The sequence below is a fragment of the Penicillium argentinense genome (genome assembly GCF_028826775.1).
Source record: "Penicillium argentinense strain IBT 30761 chromosome Unknown utg000004l_segment0_segment0, whole genome shotgun sequence".
Taxonomy (NCBI): Eukaryota; Fungi; Ascomycota; class Eurotiomycetes; order Eurotiales; family Aspergillaceae; genus Penicillium; species Penicillium argentinense.
Window position 1 is genome coordinate 4037519 of NW_026622663.1, and position 12887 is coordinate 4050405.

The 12887-nt window shown below is 50.4% G+C and overlaps 7 protein-coding genes across 7 annotated transcripts; 3 read left to right on the forward strand and 4 right to left on the reverse strand.

Moving 5' to 3' along the window:
• Window positions 1-484: 484 nt before the first annotated feature.
• Window positions 485-1214, reverse strand: N7532_004424 (uncharacterized protein; the record flags this gene model as incomplete). The annotated part of the gene is made up of 2 exons (XM_056616918.1): window positions 485-1050; window positions 1175-1214. 2 exons carry the CDS (start codon window positions 1212-1214, stop codon window positions 485-487), a joined length of 606 nt encoding a protein of 201 aa, XP_056477275.1.
• Window positions 1215-2217: 1003 nt separating this feature from the next.
• N7532_004425 (CeGAL family transcription factor) lies at window positions 2218-4341 on the forward strand (the record flags this gene model as incomplete). Its single annotated transcript, XM_056616919.1, has 1 exon — window positions 2218-4341. One exon carries the CDS (start codon window positions 2218-2220, stop codon window positions 4339-4341), a length of 2124 nt encoding a protein of 707 aa, XP_056477276.1.
• Window positions 4342-4487: 146 nt separating this feature from the next.
• N7532_004426 (GNAT family N-acetyltransferase) lies at window positions 4488-5264 on the reverse strand (the record flags this gene model as incomplete). The annotated part of the gene is made up of 1 exon (XM_056616920.1): window positions 4488-5264. One exon carries the CDS (start codon window positions 5262-5264, stop codon window positions 4488-4490), a length of 777 nt encoding a protein of 258 aa, XP_056477277.1.
• Window positions 5265-5644: 380 nt separating this feature from the next.
• N7532_004427 (uncharacterized protein) lies at window positions 5645-7298 on the reverse strand (the record flags this gene model as incomplete). The annotated part of the gene is given in 6 exon segments (XM_056616921.1): window positions 5645-5898; window positions 5946-6525; window positions 6586-6631; window positions 6690-6989; window positions 7047-7169; window positions 7180-7298. The coding sequence occupies 6 exon segments, from the start codon at window positions 7296-7298 to the stop codon at window positions 5645-5647; spliced, it is 1422 nt and encodes a 473-aa protein (XP_056477278.1).
• Window positions 7299-8276: 978 nt separating this feature from the next.
• Window positions 8277-8690, forward strand: N7532_004428 (uncharacterized protein; the record flags this gene model as incomplete). Its single annotated transcript, XM_056616922.1, has 2 exons — window positions 8277-8393; window positions 8511-8690. 2 exons carry the CDS (start codon window positions 8277-8279, stop codon window positions 8688-8690), a joined length of 297 nt encoding a protein of 98 aa, XP_056477279.1.
• Window positions 8691-8828: 138 nt separating this feature from the next.
• N7532_004429 (uncharacterized protein) lies at window positions 8829-9770 on the reverse strand (the record flags this gene model as incomplete). The annotated part of the gene is made up of 1 exon (XM_056616923.1): window positions 8829-9770. The coding sequence occupies one exon, from the start codon at window positions 9768-9770 to the stop codon at window positions 8829-8831; it is 942 nt and encodes a 313-aa protein (XP_056477280.1).
• Window positions 9771-10226: 456 nt separating this feature from the next.
• On the forward strand, window positions 10227-11416 carry N7532_004430 (putative tartrate dehydrogenase; the record flags this gene model as incomplete). The annotated part of the gene is made up of 3 exons (XM_056616924.1): window positions 10227-10467; window positions 10526-11016; window positions 11075-11416. The coding sequence occupies 3 exons, from the start codon at window positions 10227-10229 to the stop codon at window positions 11414-11416; spliced, it is 1074 nt and encodes a 357-aa protein (XP_056477281.1).
• Between the last annotated feature and the right edge of the window lie 1471 nt (window positions 11417-12887).

Below are 12887 nucleotides of genomic sequence, written 5' to 3' on the forward strand. Positions count from 1 at the left end.
ACCGGCGCTTGAGGCCTGCAGGGACACGGCCAATTCCCTCCGACAGCCACGGATATGACCAGGTTCTTCATCATCGCTCTTCATCACCACCAACACGAACCTGTGAGCAGTTCTGTAACCCTCATGGGGAAATTTTGGGTTGGTGGAGATGTGTGGGCCACTCGCTTCATCTTAAATTTCGGGCCTCCACCGCTGGGCTGCGAACCCAGACTGTGGGGCCGGTGACCGAATTGTTGGAGACTGCCAACGCGTTTATTCTGCGTCCAAGATGTCCTTCGCCCTGGGTACGGAAGGGCAATGGCTTTGCTCCGAAGGAGGAGTCTCCCAGGGTATTCTGAACGACTCCTGGGAGGGAAACCATTCGAGATGCCACTTGGACATTTCTTTCTGCTTAGTGTCACGCCACGTGATCGGGTATTGGCTAGCGCGGCCGCAAGTAAAGTGTGTTGCCCCATCGGGTTGACGCAGCTATTGAAGATTGAAATTAGAAATATATACTGGATTCTCTTTTTGACAGCTCTTCCGCCCTGGCAGGATGGTTTGCTTCGTCACGGTCCTCATTCGCCATGGCGACTGGGGCATGTTCGGCATTCGCAGCTGGAGAAGCCATGTTATCCGATCCGCCGGCGGCCTGATGTCGCGGGTATATAGGCGAAGACATCATGGCCGGGGGATGGAGATGATTCTCATAGGGACTGCCAATGTTGATTTCCTCTCTTGGCTGCCAGGCATACACAGATGACGCGCCTGGCGCTTCCATCGCCACCTCTGGACTATGGGTATGGATATCGCTGTGGACTGGAGAGACAGGGATTGGATAGGCAGCCCCCGACGCTCCAGGAAGCTGTAGACTCTGGGGTTGCTCAATCGTGAACTGGTCGGACATAGAGATTAACCATCGCTCCATATCTGACCACCCTCGTAGAGGCAATTGAGACCATTCGTCCATGCGCGCAGCCTTTTGTTTCTGCGGCGAGTCAGTCTTCACCGATACTTGGGCCATGGTTGATGGTTGCGTTGCGCGAAGTGTCACAAGAGCCCCATACAGAGCTGTTTCGGTCTCAGCTAGTCTTTGCTCCAGCTGATTCAGATATCCGAGTGGTAATCCTCTGCCGTGGCTAAGTTACTAACGTTGCTGGCAACGAGTGCAGTGTACCCGAGTGTGTTCACGCACCTCTTGCCACTTTCTGGGTAAACACATCTCGATGGTCCATTGGAGCACTGGGAGCAGTGAGGTCTGTGATAGAAATGGATCCTGGTCAAAATCAAAACTAAACCGTCATACATCAAGACCTGGTCGTTCCTACAATTTGCGGTCACACTAATCTCCGAACGAGATCAGCACTGCCAGGAGCCCGGAATTTCCAATTGGACTTACTTTGCATTTCCGTTGTCTGCAAGTCTCACATGAAATTGGACTTAATCTGTCATCATCTTCGTTATCTTCAACGTTAGCCACGTTAATCTATCAAATGGCCCATGCCATCGCGGTTGATGAAACGAAAATACCTTGCGTGGCTGCATCAGATGGCCGATTTCGTCTAGCTCGAGACGACCCCATGGAATATGAATGCCGGTAGCGTATATACCACTAGAATAATAAAATAAGCGGCACTAGAACCAATAGCCAAGTCAACGGTTTTGCTGATCAAGTCGTGTAGATAAGATAGATGGTCGGGGAAGGTGGCGCTGATGTCCGGACAAAGACATCTCCGGTAGTATCACGTGATACAAACGGTCACGACCACCGCGGCCATCAGGCACAACAATCAGCCGGTTCGTCGGCAATTTTCTTTGAGTACTAGCAGGATGAACTTTTTCAATACCAAGCCTTGATTGGCTAGGGAAACGGTAGCATATCAGAAGCTTTTAATGATTATCGACATATGCTCGTGTAAAAACTGATGCAACCTCTGCGTGAGCTTGAGATATTTGGCTACTAGTAATCGTACCCGCTGGATTTTGGACGACGAATTTTGAACTCAAATTAAAACCTGAAAACCATGAATGCCATAATCTCTCCCACGAAGAATTCCCTTTGTGTCCTTTTCGTTTCTTTTCCGTTGGAGACGGGCCTTGTAAAAACTACATTACGTAAACGAGGTAATGACTAAGCGACTCGGACCATGCAACTAGCGCGATTGAGGTTCTTGAAGCTATCGATGTCCCTGCAATCATTGCCGTCCGTTTGATAAAAATGTGACACGAGAGGCCATCATGGCATCACCCTCCTCGGTCAGCACCCGCCTCGAAGACCATGAGCCCGACTGGCAGTACGGCCTTCGCGCCAAGCGGCGCAAGCGTGCTTCGACGGCTGGGACGTCACGACCCTCTCCACGTGAGATTGGATTCATGAGAGAATCACAAACCAAAGGTTCGGCAAGCTTCCTTGGCAGCTCTAGCGGCATACATTTTGTTCGACATGTCTGCAATGCCTTTGCGCGTCGCTCGGCGGATCTACAGCAAAGCCGAGCACGAGACCGGAGCTCAGTGCCAGGCGAGGATGATCGGCTACACCAAGGAACTCTTGATACAGATGGATTGTGGACCAGAAATGAAGTGAAAATGACCGAATCTGCCACTTTCGTGTTTGAAGATCTCGTGAAATGGACGCGTGGATACTTTGAAAACTGGCATCCAATTTTCCCATGTCTGCACGCGCCGACGGTCCTTCAAGCCCTGGAGAAGCTTGGCAAGCAAGGGACGTCATTGATGAGCCATCTGGAGATGCTCATTATCCGTTCTATTATATCAATATCATTGGCAGACAGCCGACAAATCGAAAGCCCAGCATCGAAAATTGGCCCAGTGCCGGCGTCATTGGTCTTTCATACTGTGCGACACGTCATGTGCGATGTCCAGAAGATTCTCGCAGAACCAACAACACTTCCACTACTGCAAGCTGTTTTCACTGCTCAGCTTGCACTTACGTCTCTTTTGCGCTTGAATGCTGCATCCCGAATCGGCGGAGTGATCACACGGACCGCCTTCCACCTTGGTTTGCATCGCTGCCCTGGACGATTCTCTGTTTTCAGTGACGAGGAAATCGATATCAGAAGACGCCTTTTTTGGTCGATCTATTGCCTCGAACGATATCTTTCGCAAGCTTTGGGAATACCACTGGGAATACGGGACGATGACATCGACGTTTGCTATCCCGGTGATGAGAAACATGTCACTAGATTGTCTGTCGTGCAAGATGACCAGCGCCTTCGTCTACTCTCACATCTTGCAAAGTTTGCTCGGGTACGAGGTCTCATTTTGGAACTACGCAACAAGTCCATCATGCACAGCCGGTCGGACAATATTGAGGCGTCCCGTGTGAATGGCGAACTTTCTCAATGGTGGAATGAAGTATACGATGATGTGAACCCCATCGAGGAGGAGCATGAAAACGATGACCCAGACCAAAAATTGCACCCGAGTCCCTACCACCGACTGCTCCTCATGATATTAAGACACGAGGCCATCATATCCATGAATCGACCACTGCTGGCCGCTGGAAGGCCGAGTCCCGAATACAAAAATGCCTTGCAAACCTGCATTGCATCCTCGCGCACATTACTTGTAGCTCTGAAGAGATACAAATCACCCACTTCGGATGCGCCGCTAACATGGCCTTCCTTTACCTGGACGACATGGATGGCCTGTTTGATACTGATGTATGCCTCTTGGGAAGGCGAACTTCCCGTATCGACGGCTTTGAAATATGCTGGAATGGGCATCAGCGTGCTGGAAAACCTAGCCTTTCGTGGTAGCAGCTGGCCTGAAACTTGCATCGAAGCAATCAAAGGTATGGAGTCTGCCTTGACAAACACCAATTCCACCGGATCGGGGATTCCGGGAGCGCACCTGTCGGATCAGCCTCAACCAGGAGCCCAGGCCGATAGATCTAACGCGAGATGTTTTCAAACCCCCAATAAACATCCAGCCCAGCACACCCGCGATCATCGATCCGTGACGCTCAGCCACAGACCCCCGCAGCCTGATGATCTCCCTACAGCCAGATATCAGCATGGGTCCTCAACCTTGTCCGCGCAGCCATTTGATAACTCGATTGGTTCCTCGACAGGCCGAACGGTCGACCCGGGAGAATCTGCTATCATATCTCCTTTCGATGCTCAAGAGAGTGGCGTTGAAATGCCGGCCGATGGCCTGTATCCGACTGGGCAGTCATCTGCGGGTCTGATATTCGGCAACATGGTCGACGCGAATGCGCCTTTGTATCCGGGGATTGCGGGACATGACCCTTTACCTTTTTCCGACCCGTCGTCCCTCTTCATGAGTGACCTGTGGAGTTTGGCAGACGGACCGTGGATGATTCACGGAAATCTCTTGTGACGGGTGTAGCGACTGATCATTTCAAAAGTAGTGACAAAGGCATATGTTCCTGAGTCAATGGTGGCTCACGATCTTGCTGGTCTGAAACCTTACGGGATGGAGGATCGAAAACATGAATCTGTTTTATTACACGTGTTTCTCGTCATCTATCGTCCAGCTTTCCCAGGACTACCATGCGTCCGCATGAAGAGATTAGATGGTCTAGTGCGAGACGCAAACTCGTCATCGACCGAATACTCAATTTCTGGCTCCACCGCTTGGAATCCCATCTTCCTATACACATGACGACCCATGCTAGACCCCTCGAGGATGGCCTCCAGGCCACCTCGTCGCTTGGCTTCGTCTAACCCCCACTGCACCAGCGCTCTTGCGATTCCCTTCCGCTGATGAGCCGGATGAACGGCACAAAGATCCAGAACCATCACTGCAGGTGGTGTCGCAGCCGCTTTGTCCTTGATGACTTGAGTACGTGGTCGGTGTAAAGAGGTCATGACCTGTGTGACATAGCGCTGCTCGCGCTCGTTTCCAGGGTAGAGGGATTCCAGCTTCATGGCTTCTCGCACGTTTTGTGCCGGTGGATCTCCATGGCCCTCGATGCAAGACGCTTGTGCCCAGATGGCGATGCCGGCAATGATTCGCTCCCCTTCTGGCTTCGGGTTCGGGAGCGTGGCTTTCAGATACATCACATTGGGCTTTCCTGCCTTATTGGTAGTCGTGTCCCGCCAGCTCGAGGCCATCCGAGTTGCCCCGGCTGTCTTTCCAGATGGCGTGTCCCATCCTGGGTTCATTGCGATCCAGACACCATCCTGCGCCTGACGACCAAAGGCCTCACGCACGCAATCAAAAGCCTGATAAAAATCGCCGGGTTGGTCTATGAGCTCGACGCGCAGTCCGATATCGTTTGGTGGGTTTGTGGACGACATCGCGACTCTGGAAGATTGGTGGTACCCGAGAGGTCACAAGCGAGTGCTGTAGGTGTAAGAGGATTTCCGCAATTGAACAGCTGTCTTGATTCTCTGATGTCAATCGCCAAGGCGCTAACAGGGCAGTGGGGGATTGTCGTTGCACGTTTCGGTAGTTCGGGGTTCCCCACTGCAAGTCTCCCTTGCGCCGCGGTTTATTGGGACAAGCCATCGGGGCTTACCGCGACAAGACTACGAGTACATTTGTGACTTGCACCATCACCAAGCATGGCTAGGAGAAAACAATGGCTTTACAGACTTTATTCGCATCGGTGCAGCTCCTGGCAGGATGGAATTGTCTTTTCTCTATGGCGATATGAGCGGCTAGGGTCGCTGCAACCTTACTGTCGACGCTGTTCCCTGCGCACAAGATATGCGATCAAGCCAATGCTGGCGAATTGCAAGACCGTCGTCACCAAATTAGACAGGAAACCGGCTCGAAATCGTGGAGCATTCACGGCCGAATACTGAGAGATCTGCGTCCAAGCAGCCATGGCCTGTCCTATCGCGCTCATGCTGGCTGTCACAATGGCTCTTTCCTCAGCATCGTTTGCCATGGCAGTGGTAGCCCAGTTCATGGCGAGAGGACTGATTGCTGGAGGTTGGGGCTTCTCAAAAAATGAAGTCGTTTGAAAGCCATACCTCCTTCGAAACCCGTGATGATAAATGCCGCGACACGGCCGACCTCGCCAATATCATAGACCACCAACAAGATGATACCCACAAGCACGGGGATACTAGTTGCCACGGAAGGAATACAGAAATTACGGAGGTGATCTGCAGTGATCCCGACCGCAAGTGCAGCGACAACGGATATCGCCGTGACAATGGTCGGCAGCGTGTTGACCCGCGAAATGGAGTAGATATCTGGGTTTGCCTTCAGATATAGTCTGAATGGTGTAGAAAATGGCATGAAGTTTTGATCCATCAAGATCCAATGAACGACGAAGACATAAAAGTGCCACCTTCCTAAGACACGTTTGGAGATTGCCTTGGAAATCCTGAGTTTGCTTGGGGCTGTAAGACCTTTGAGGCGTTCATTGGCAAGACAATGCTCGGCAGTTGTCAAGAAGCGCGGCTTCACACGATGCGGCACATCGGAAAAAACAATGTAACCACTGAGATCGTATGTTAGATTCAGGGATTCGCAGAGGGTACGGCTGCAGTGTCTCACAGAATGCAGATAGGGATAGATATTATGGTGCAAACGATGAAAACCCACCTATCAAAATTAGACAAAGTTCCCATGTTCTCCAGAGCCAACAAAGGTGGCATTACATACCTCCATCCGGCCAGGCCATGGGTTTGATTCAGGTATATGCCGCTGACTGTAGGTACCAGCGAACATCGTCCCAAGTTGAGATGCGATGAAAAAGAGTGCCACACGTCGAGTAACTTCTCCAGGCTTGTACCACGACCCGATAACATATATGACTCCAGTAAGAGAGCACGACTCGCAGATCCCCACGAAAAAATCGCATTGCATAGATAGTGTTGAGATTCTGAGCCCAGGCACAGCCGAACGTGAAAAGGCCCCATCCGACCTCTAATGTCGGCAAAGTGATGTTAAATCGAGTCCGAGTTAGCCGATAGCATGCTGGAATCATGGAAGTGCAATAAGACGCCCAGAATACGGCGTTTATATAGTTGATGTCATTCCCGCCTAGGTTAAGATCTTCATGTCTCCTAGCTCGGGGTGGTCAGCAGAAATAACAAAGGGCCATGATATTGTTGATCACGCACGAAACGTATGCATTTGTTATCGCCTGCTGATACAGATATTTTGTAAAGAATGACAAGCAGCCGAATAGCAGAATCAGTATATCCAGTTTCAATATTAGCTTTTTTCGAGGTGCGATATCACTCCTTTGGGTACCACCCCAGGAATGTCAATGAGCGAAGCCATAGTCCACTTTTATCTTCAGACTCGGGATGAATCTCGCGTGTGGATGTTCTATTAAGAGTCTTTCCTGCTGGTTGGGTTTGTTCATCCATGATGACAATAGAGTAGGAATCAATGGACCTGCAGGATGCGAGAAAAAGAGTGAAATTAATGTAATGTAGCTTTTGCAAAACGGGCTGCCGGGGGTAATGCAATCGCATAGATAAGACATAGTCTTTCATTTGAGGCTTTTATCATTGGATACAAATAGTATCGTGGAAGATGTGTGAATTATCGCGTTTGATGGTGTCATCTTAGCGGGGTACAATTGAATTCTACGGCTTGTCGAAGCTCTACAAATAATGTGAGGATACCACTAGTAGGCATACACAATTTCAAGAATTTCAGTACTGTGAACTTATGTCCTAGGTCTGCTCGAGGTGCTATTCTAAAGCCAGAACACCAAGACAGGTGATAACTCCCCACCACTGCATGCTAGTAGTACTTTTATTTTCTAGTAATGACTTGGAAACCTCGGGTGCGTCACGTGCTACTGTGGTTCAGCCTGGATCATCAACCGAGAAAAGCAGAAATACCATTTATGCGGCTCACGTTCGGCCAAGATCAGACTTCGCTTTATTTGCTTCATATTGGCCAGTCATGAAACTTGTTTTCAAAATGATCGTTACCTTGATCGGGTCCTTTGTTGACCAATGGAATCGATAGTATTGTAAGAAAATATGGAGATGTGCTGGCTTACTAAACTGTCAAGGAATCAAAATGATGTCAGAGTGAACGTTATACCTTTGGGTATTAAATAAAGCTGAGGAAAGAAAAAAAACCTTGGGCTCATACTTTGCGAATCCGACCCTTAAAACCAGAAGACACGATGAATCCTTCTGTAGTCCGAGCTACAACGAGAGCCACGATGCTGTCCCGAATGCATGGCCAGAGAAGCTACGCGACGAGCCCAAATGAGGCTGTCTCAGGTAGAAGGGCAACCCAAGGAATCAGGAGAAAGTATTATTTACACTCAATGGGTCGTTTATCGATGTATGCGGCGGCTAATAGTGAGCTTCTGCCATAGTACGATGTGGTCAATCCTTGTGGGCGTCCCCCTATCCGTCTATCTCTGGCAGAAATCCCGATCGGCGAAATTAAGCAATGACGTTTCGGGGAAAAGCCGAACCTATGAAGACTCTACAAAGGTAAGTCGACAGTTTCGATATTGTGATTACCCAGTTCCAATGCCAGATTTTGGCTTGGCATGACCTAGCATTGGCCGTTGCTACGCATGAAACATCCAGCTAATACTCGTGTGGCAGCCCTCCGCACGGGGAGAACCTGGTGGTCCCGAGACCATGTCATTCAAACAGGAAGGCCTTTCTAACACGAACACCTCGAACCCATACGTCAACGAACCAGGAAAATCAGAGAAGGGGGAAGGTGAAACCGAGTCCGCGAAGGTCAAGGGAACGGTTCGGCACGATAGGCCACAGGTTTGAGCTGCTTTGTACAATATCGTGATAAATGTAGTCATGCAACCCAAATCGCCTATGGCAGCTTGATACATGATATGCTTTCCCGACTCAAGTTTTCTATGGCCGAGAGTATAATAGGCGTAGCAAAATTCATAAATACATTTAACGAGAAAGAATTGTCTCCACAACCTTTCTGTCCTTATTCAACACCACTCGCAACTGCCCTTGGTAAGGCTGATCAAATCGAAAGAACCCGCGGCGGAGCTGGTCCAGATACAGCTCGTAAGCGGGCATGTAGCCTTTGACAAATGCCACAACCTGATCATCGGTCATTCCGCTACTAGTGCGCTGGCGAAGAGCATGCTCCTGCTGGATTCGCCATTCGTAGACATTAACCAGGTCGTTTGTATCGAGATGGACCAGGAAATCAAAGTGTTGTGGACCCATAAACAGGTCGCAGTATTGACGCAGATTCTTATTCACCTGTAGCAGATGCTCAATGGCATGTTCTTTCAAGGTCTTTGTAGGATATTTTGTCGGTATTTGGTATTGTGATGTTGCATCCCAACGCAATCGAACATCTTTTTCATCCAGTGGCTGAAAGCCAACGCACCACCCTTCGAAAACAATAACGTCCACCGTAGTGCCTTGAGGAATTCGACGCCAGGTCTCTATTGGCGCGCGACCACCCTCGCCATGAAACAGACTCTTATCGAAAGATGGGATCAAAATCTCTGTTTTGCGATCACCCAGGCTCTGGAAGAAGGCAACCGATAATTCTGCATCATGCGTCCCGGGCTGACCACGTGTCTGGAGGAGCTTATTAGATGGGTTCTCGGTCCGAACGCGCACCAGGTCATCATGGTCGAGGTATAGATCGTCTAGCGACAGATTTATGGAGTTGTAGTTATGGGTTTCGTTGAGGGACTGCACTAGGGCATCCGTCCAGGTTGATTTGCCACTTCCCTGGAGGCCAGTCAATCCCAGAATGAAGGGCTTGGAGGGGGCACCGTTGGCCTGAGCTTGGAGGTGCTTGCTAATATGGGGTATGACATGGTCCAGAACACCCTGAATATTCTCAGGAGCAATGGTTCGCGCAGGCATTATTTCGAAACGATGAAAAGAAGGGCGCAAATATTGTCAAGTCCACCACATACTCAAATAACAAAAACTCAAGGAAATGGGACATCAAGTCACCTGTCGTACCGATTTCCCCCAGCCTGTGTGATGCTCTCCAGGTTCTGGCTGAACTATCGGCCTCGCCTGAACCTTACCCGGACATGTCCTTCTCCGCCGGCTCCACCGCCCGCGGCGCACTTCTTCACCGACAGCACGTTTGGCCGGAGATGCACACCTCCGTCATCTACTTTCGCCGGCATGATTGGCCATCCACAAAGATGAGGGGCACCAGTATGGGATGTCCATCGCGACCCCAAAAGCAGGCCGATTCGCCGCATTCCAAAATGCAGCCTTAAATATCCCCCGCATGCACGAGGTCCTTGCCCCTCCGTCAATCTCACATCCTGTGATCATCCCATAACGCGTGTTCTGAACGTCATCATGTCCAAAACCTACAGCATCGCCGCCATCCCCGCTGATGGAATTGGCCCCGAAGTCATCGAGGCGGGTATCATTGCCCTCAACGCCTTGACGGAGACCCTCAAGACTTTCAAGCTCGAGTTCAAGAACTATGACTGGAGCTCCGAGACCTACAAGAAGACCGGCAAATACATTCCTGATGGCGGTCTCGACGAGCTGAAGAAGCACGACGCCATTTTCTTCGGTGCTGTTGGCGCGCCTGGTAAGTGCACATGCGATGCGGGTGGTTGACTGAGAAGCTCGACTAACGGCAATTCCAGACGTCCCGGACCACATCTCCCTCTGGGGTCTGCGCCTGTCCATCTGCCAGCCCTTCCAGCAGTACGCCAACGTTCGCCCAACTCGCGTCTTCCGTGGCACCGAGTCTCCCTTGCGCAACTGCAACACCGGTGACCTGGATTGGGTAATCATTCGTGAGAACAGCGAGGGTGAATACGCCGGCCAGGGTGGTCGCTCTCACACCGGAAAGCCGTGGGAGGTTGCTACCGAGACGGCTATCTTCTCGCGCCACGGTGTCGAGAGAATTATGCGATTTGCCTTTGAGACGGCCCAGAAGCGCCCGCGCAAGCTGTTGACTGTCGTTACTAAAAGCAATGCTCAGCGCAACGGCATGGTTCTGTGGGACGAGGTGGCCAAGGATGTCGCGAAGGACTTCCCCGATATCACTGTTGACAAGATGCTGGTGGATGCCATGACCACCCGCATGGTTCTGAACCCCAAGAGCCTGGACACCATTGTTGCCACTAACCTTGTAAGTCTGGACCTTACTTTCTCTGTCATCATAAGCAAAGTCACTCACAAGCCATTAGCACGCCGATATCCTTTCCGATCTTGCTGCCGCCCTGGCCGGCTCCATCGGCATTGCGCCCACCTCCAACCTCGACCCTACTCGCCAGTACCCCAGCATGTTCGAGCCTATCCACGGATCTGCCTTTGACATCACTGGTAAGGGTATCTCCAACCCCGTCGCCACCTTCTGGACTGCCGCCGAGATGCTCGCCTGGCTCGGTGAGGAGGAGGCTTCCAAGAAGCTTCTGGACTGCGTTGAGAATGTTTGCGAGAAGGGCATTCTCACTCGCGACTTGGGCGGCAAGGCCAGCACCAAGGAGGTGACTGATGCTGTTGTTGAGGAGATCAAGAAGCTGGCTTAAAATATGTGATTCCGATGATATGAAGTTTGATGTTTGATATGCATTGTTTGTTATAGGGACAGGTTTAAATCTCTATGTCGGACTTTAGGAGATCGGTATCAACTAGTACTCATGAGGGCCAATTGAGCCATCCCAGCGATCAATTGATTGACTGAAGAACTATCTGTCGGCTCCCGTTCAGAATGCCATCTAATCAGTGGTTTTTAGGGTGTTACAGTGCTGTTTTTTCCGAGAATACCCCTATTACTATACAACACAGATAGGAGATTGGGTATCTGCTGAATCATCCCGTTCCTGATTGTAATATCAGTCTCTCCGATCGATACTCTCCAGTAAATACACCTCTTTACCACCCATCATGCGAATCGACATTTCAGGCTTCAAGATTTACTCTTCTAGTGATATAAAGGCTCAAGGACTCGAAAATTGACAGCCCGGACTCCTTGAAATAATGATCATACTATACTGTAGGTAGTATGAAAGCTTAGTATAACTACCAGCCGAGCCTTTCGGCAAGAGAAAATACCCACCAACTTGCTACTATTGCAGGGGCCACGAGGCAATTAACCAGCGAATTGAAATTGCAGCCCATGTACACTATCCCAATTGCAAATTAGACGTCTCCACGCAATGTCTTTCTTGTGGCATGACCTTGCTGGTGACGTGTGGATGGTAAATTACGGAGATAGCATCTTTCGAGCAGTTGGACTACACCCTCACTCATCCCAGACGGACCAGTCAGCTCAGATATGCCGACAGGGAACACGATCCTTCCCGTCAGTTAATTGTCTCGTCTCCATAATTGCGGGGGTGTATTCGTCCGCGATCCCAGTTCTATGGGGACCCCATGCCAAGACGAAGTACCGACCGACAGGGCGGAAGCTTGTCGTTCTAGGCATGGTACGTCTTCCGCATTTGCCATATATAATGGCCCTCGCAGTGTCTTCTCTGGCTTTTCCTCTCCAGCTAGTTCTGGAAGCTGGTCCCTTTCATACCCTTTCATCTGTTTTCGATTAAGAGAGGCCCAGGTGGATCACTATGTCTCGCCTCCTAATGGTCTGGCCGGGAAGGCATTGCGCATGGCGCAGGTCATTCTCATCATCGCGCCGGCATTTATTATTTTGGTTATAACCAGGCCGGTATTGGGCCACTTGCAACGCTCGAGAGCTGGGTGGATATTCTTTCCTCATTTTGATACCATCCACACCGATGGTGCCGTCAAGTCCCACAACTCCACGAACAAGGGTGCTGTCATTGCGTCTTTTCAAATCGGAGCTCTCATCGGCGACCTGTCTTGCACGTGTATCTCTGAGCGCCTTGGACGTCGAAAGATAATCCGATCTTCAGTGGTGCGATTTTGTTTTGACTATTAACTGTCAACTGCTCCAAGTATCCGGCAACCCGGTGATTCAATTCACCGTCGGACGAATCATCCTTGGTGTAGGAGTTGGCTAATTTAGCGTGGCGGTTC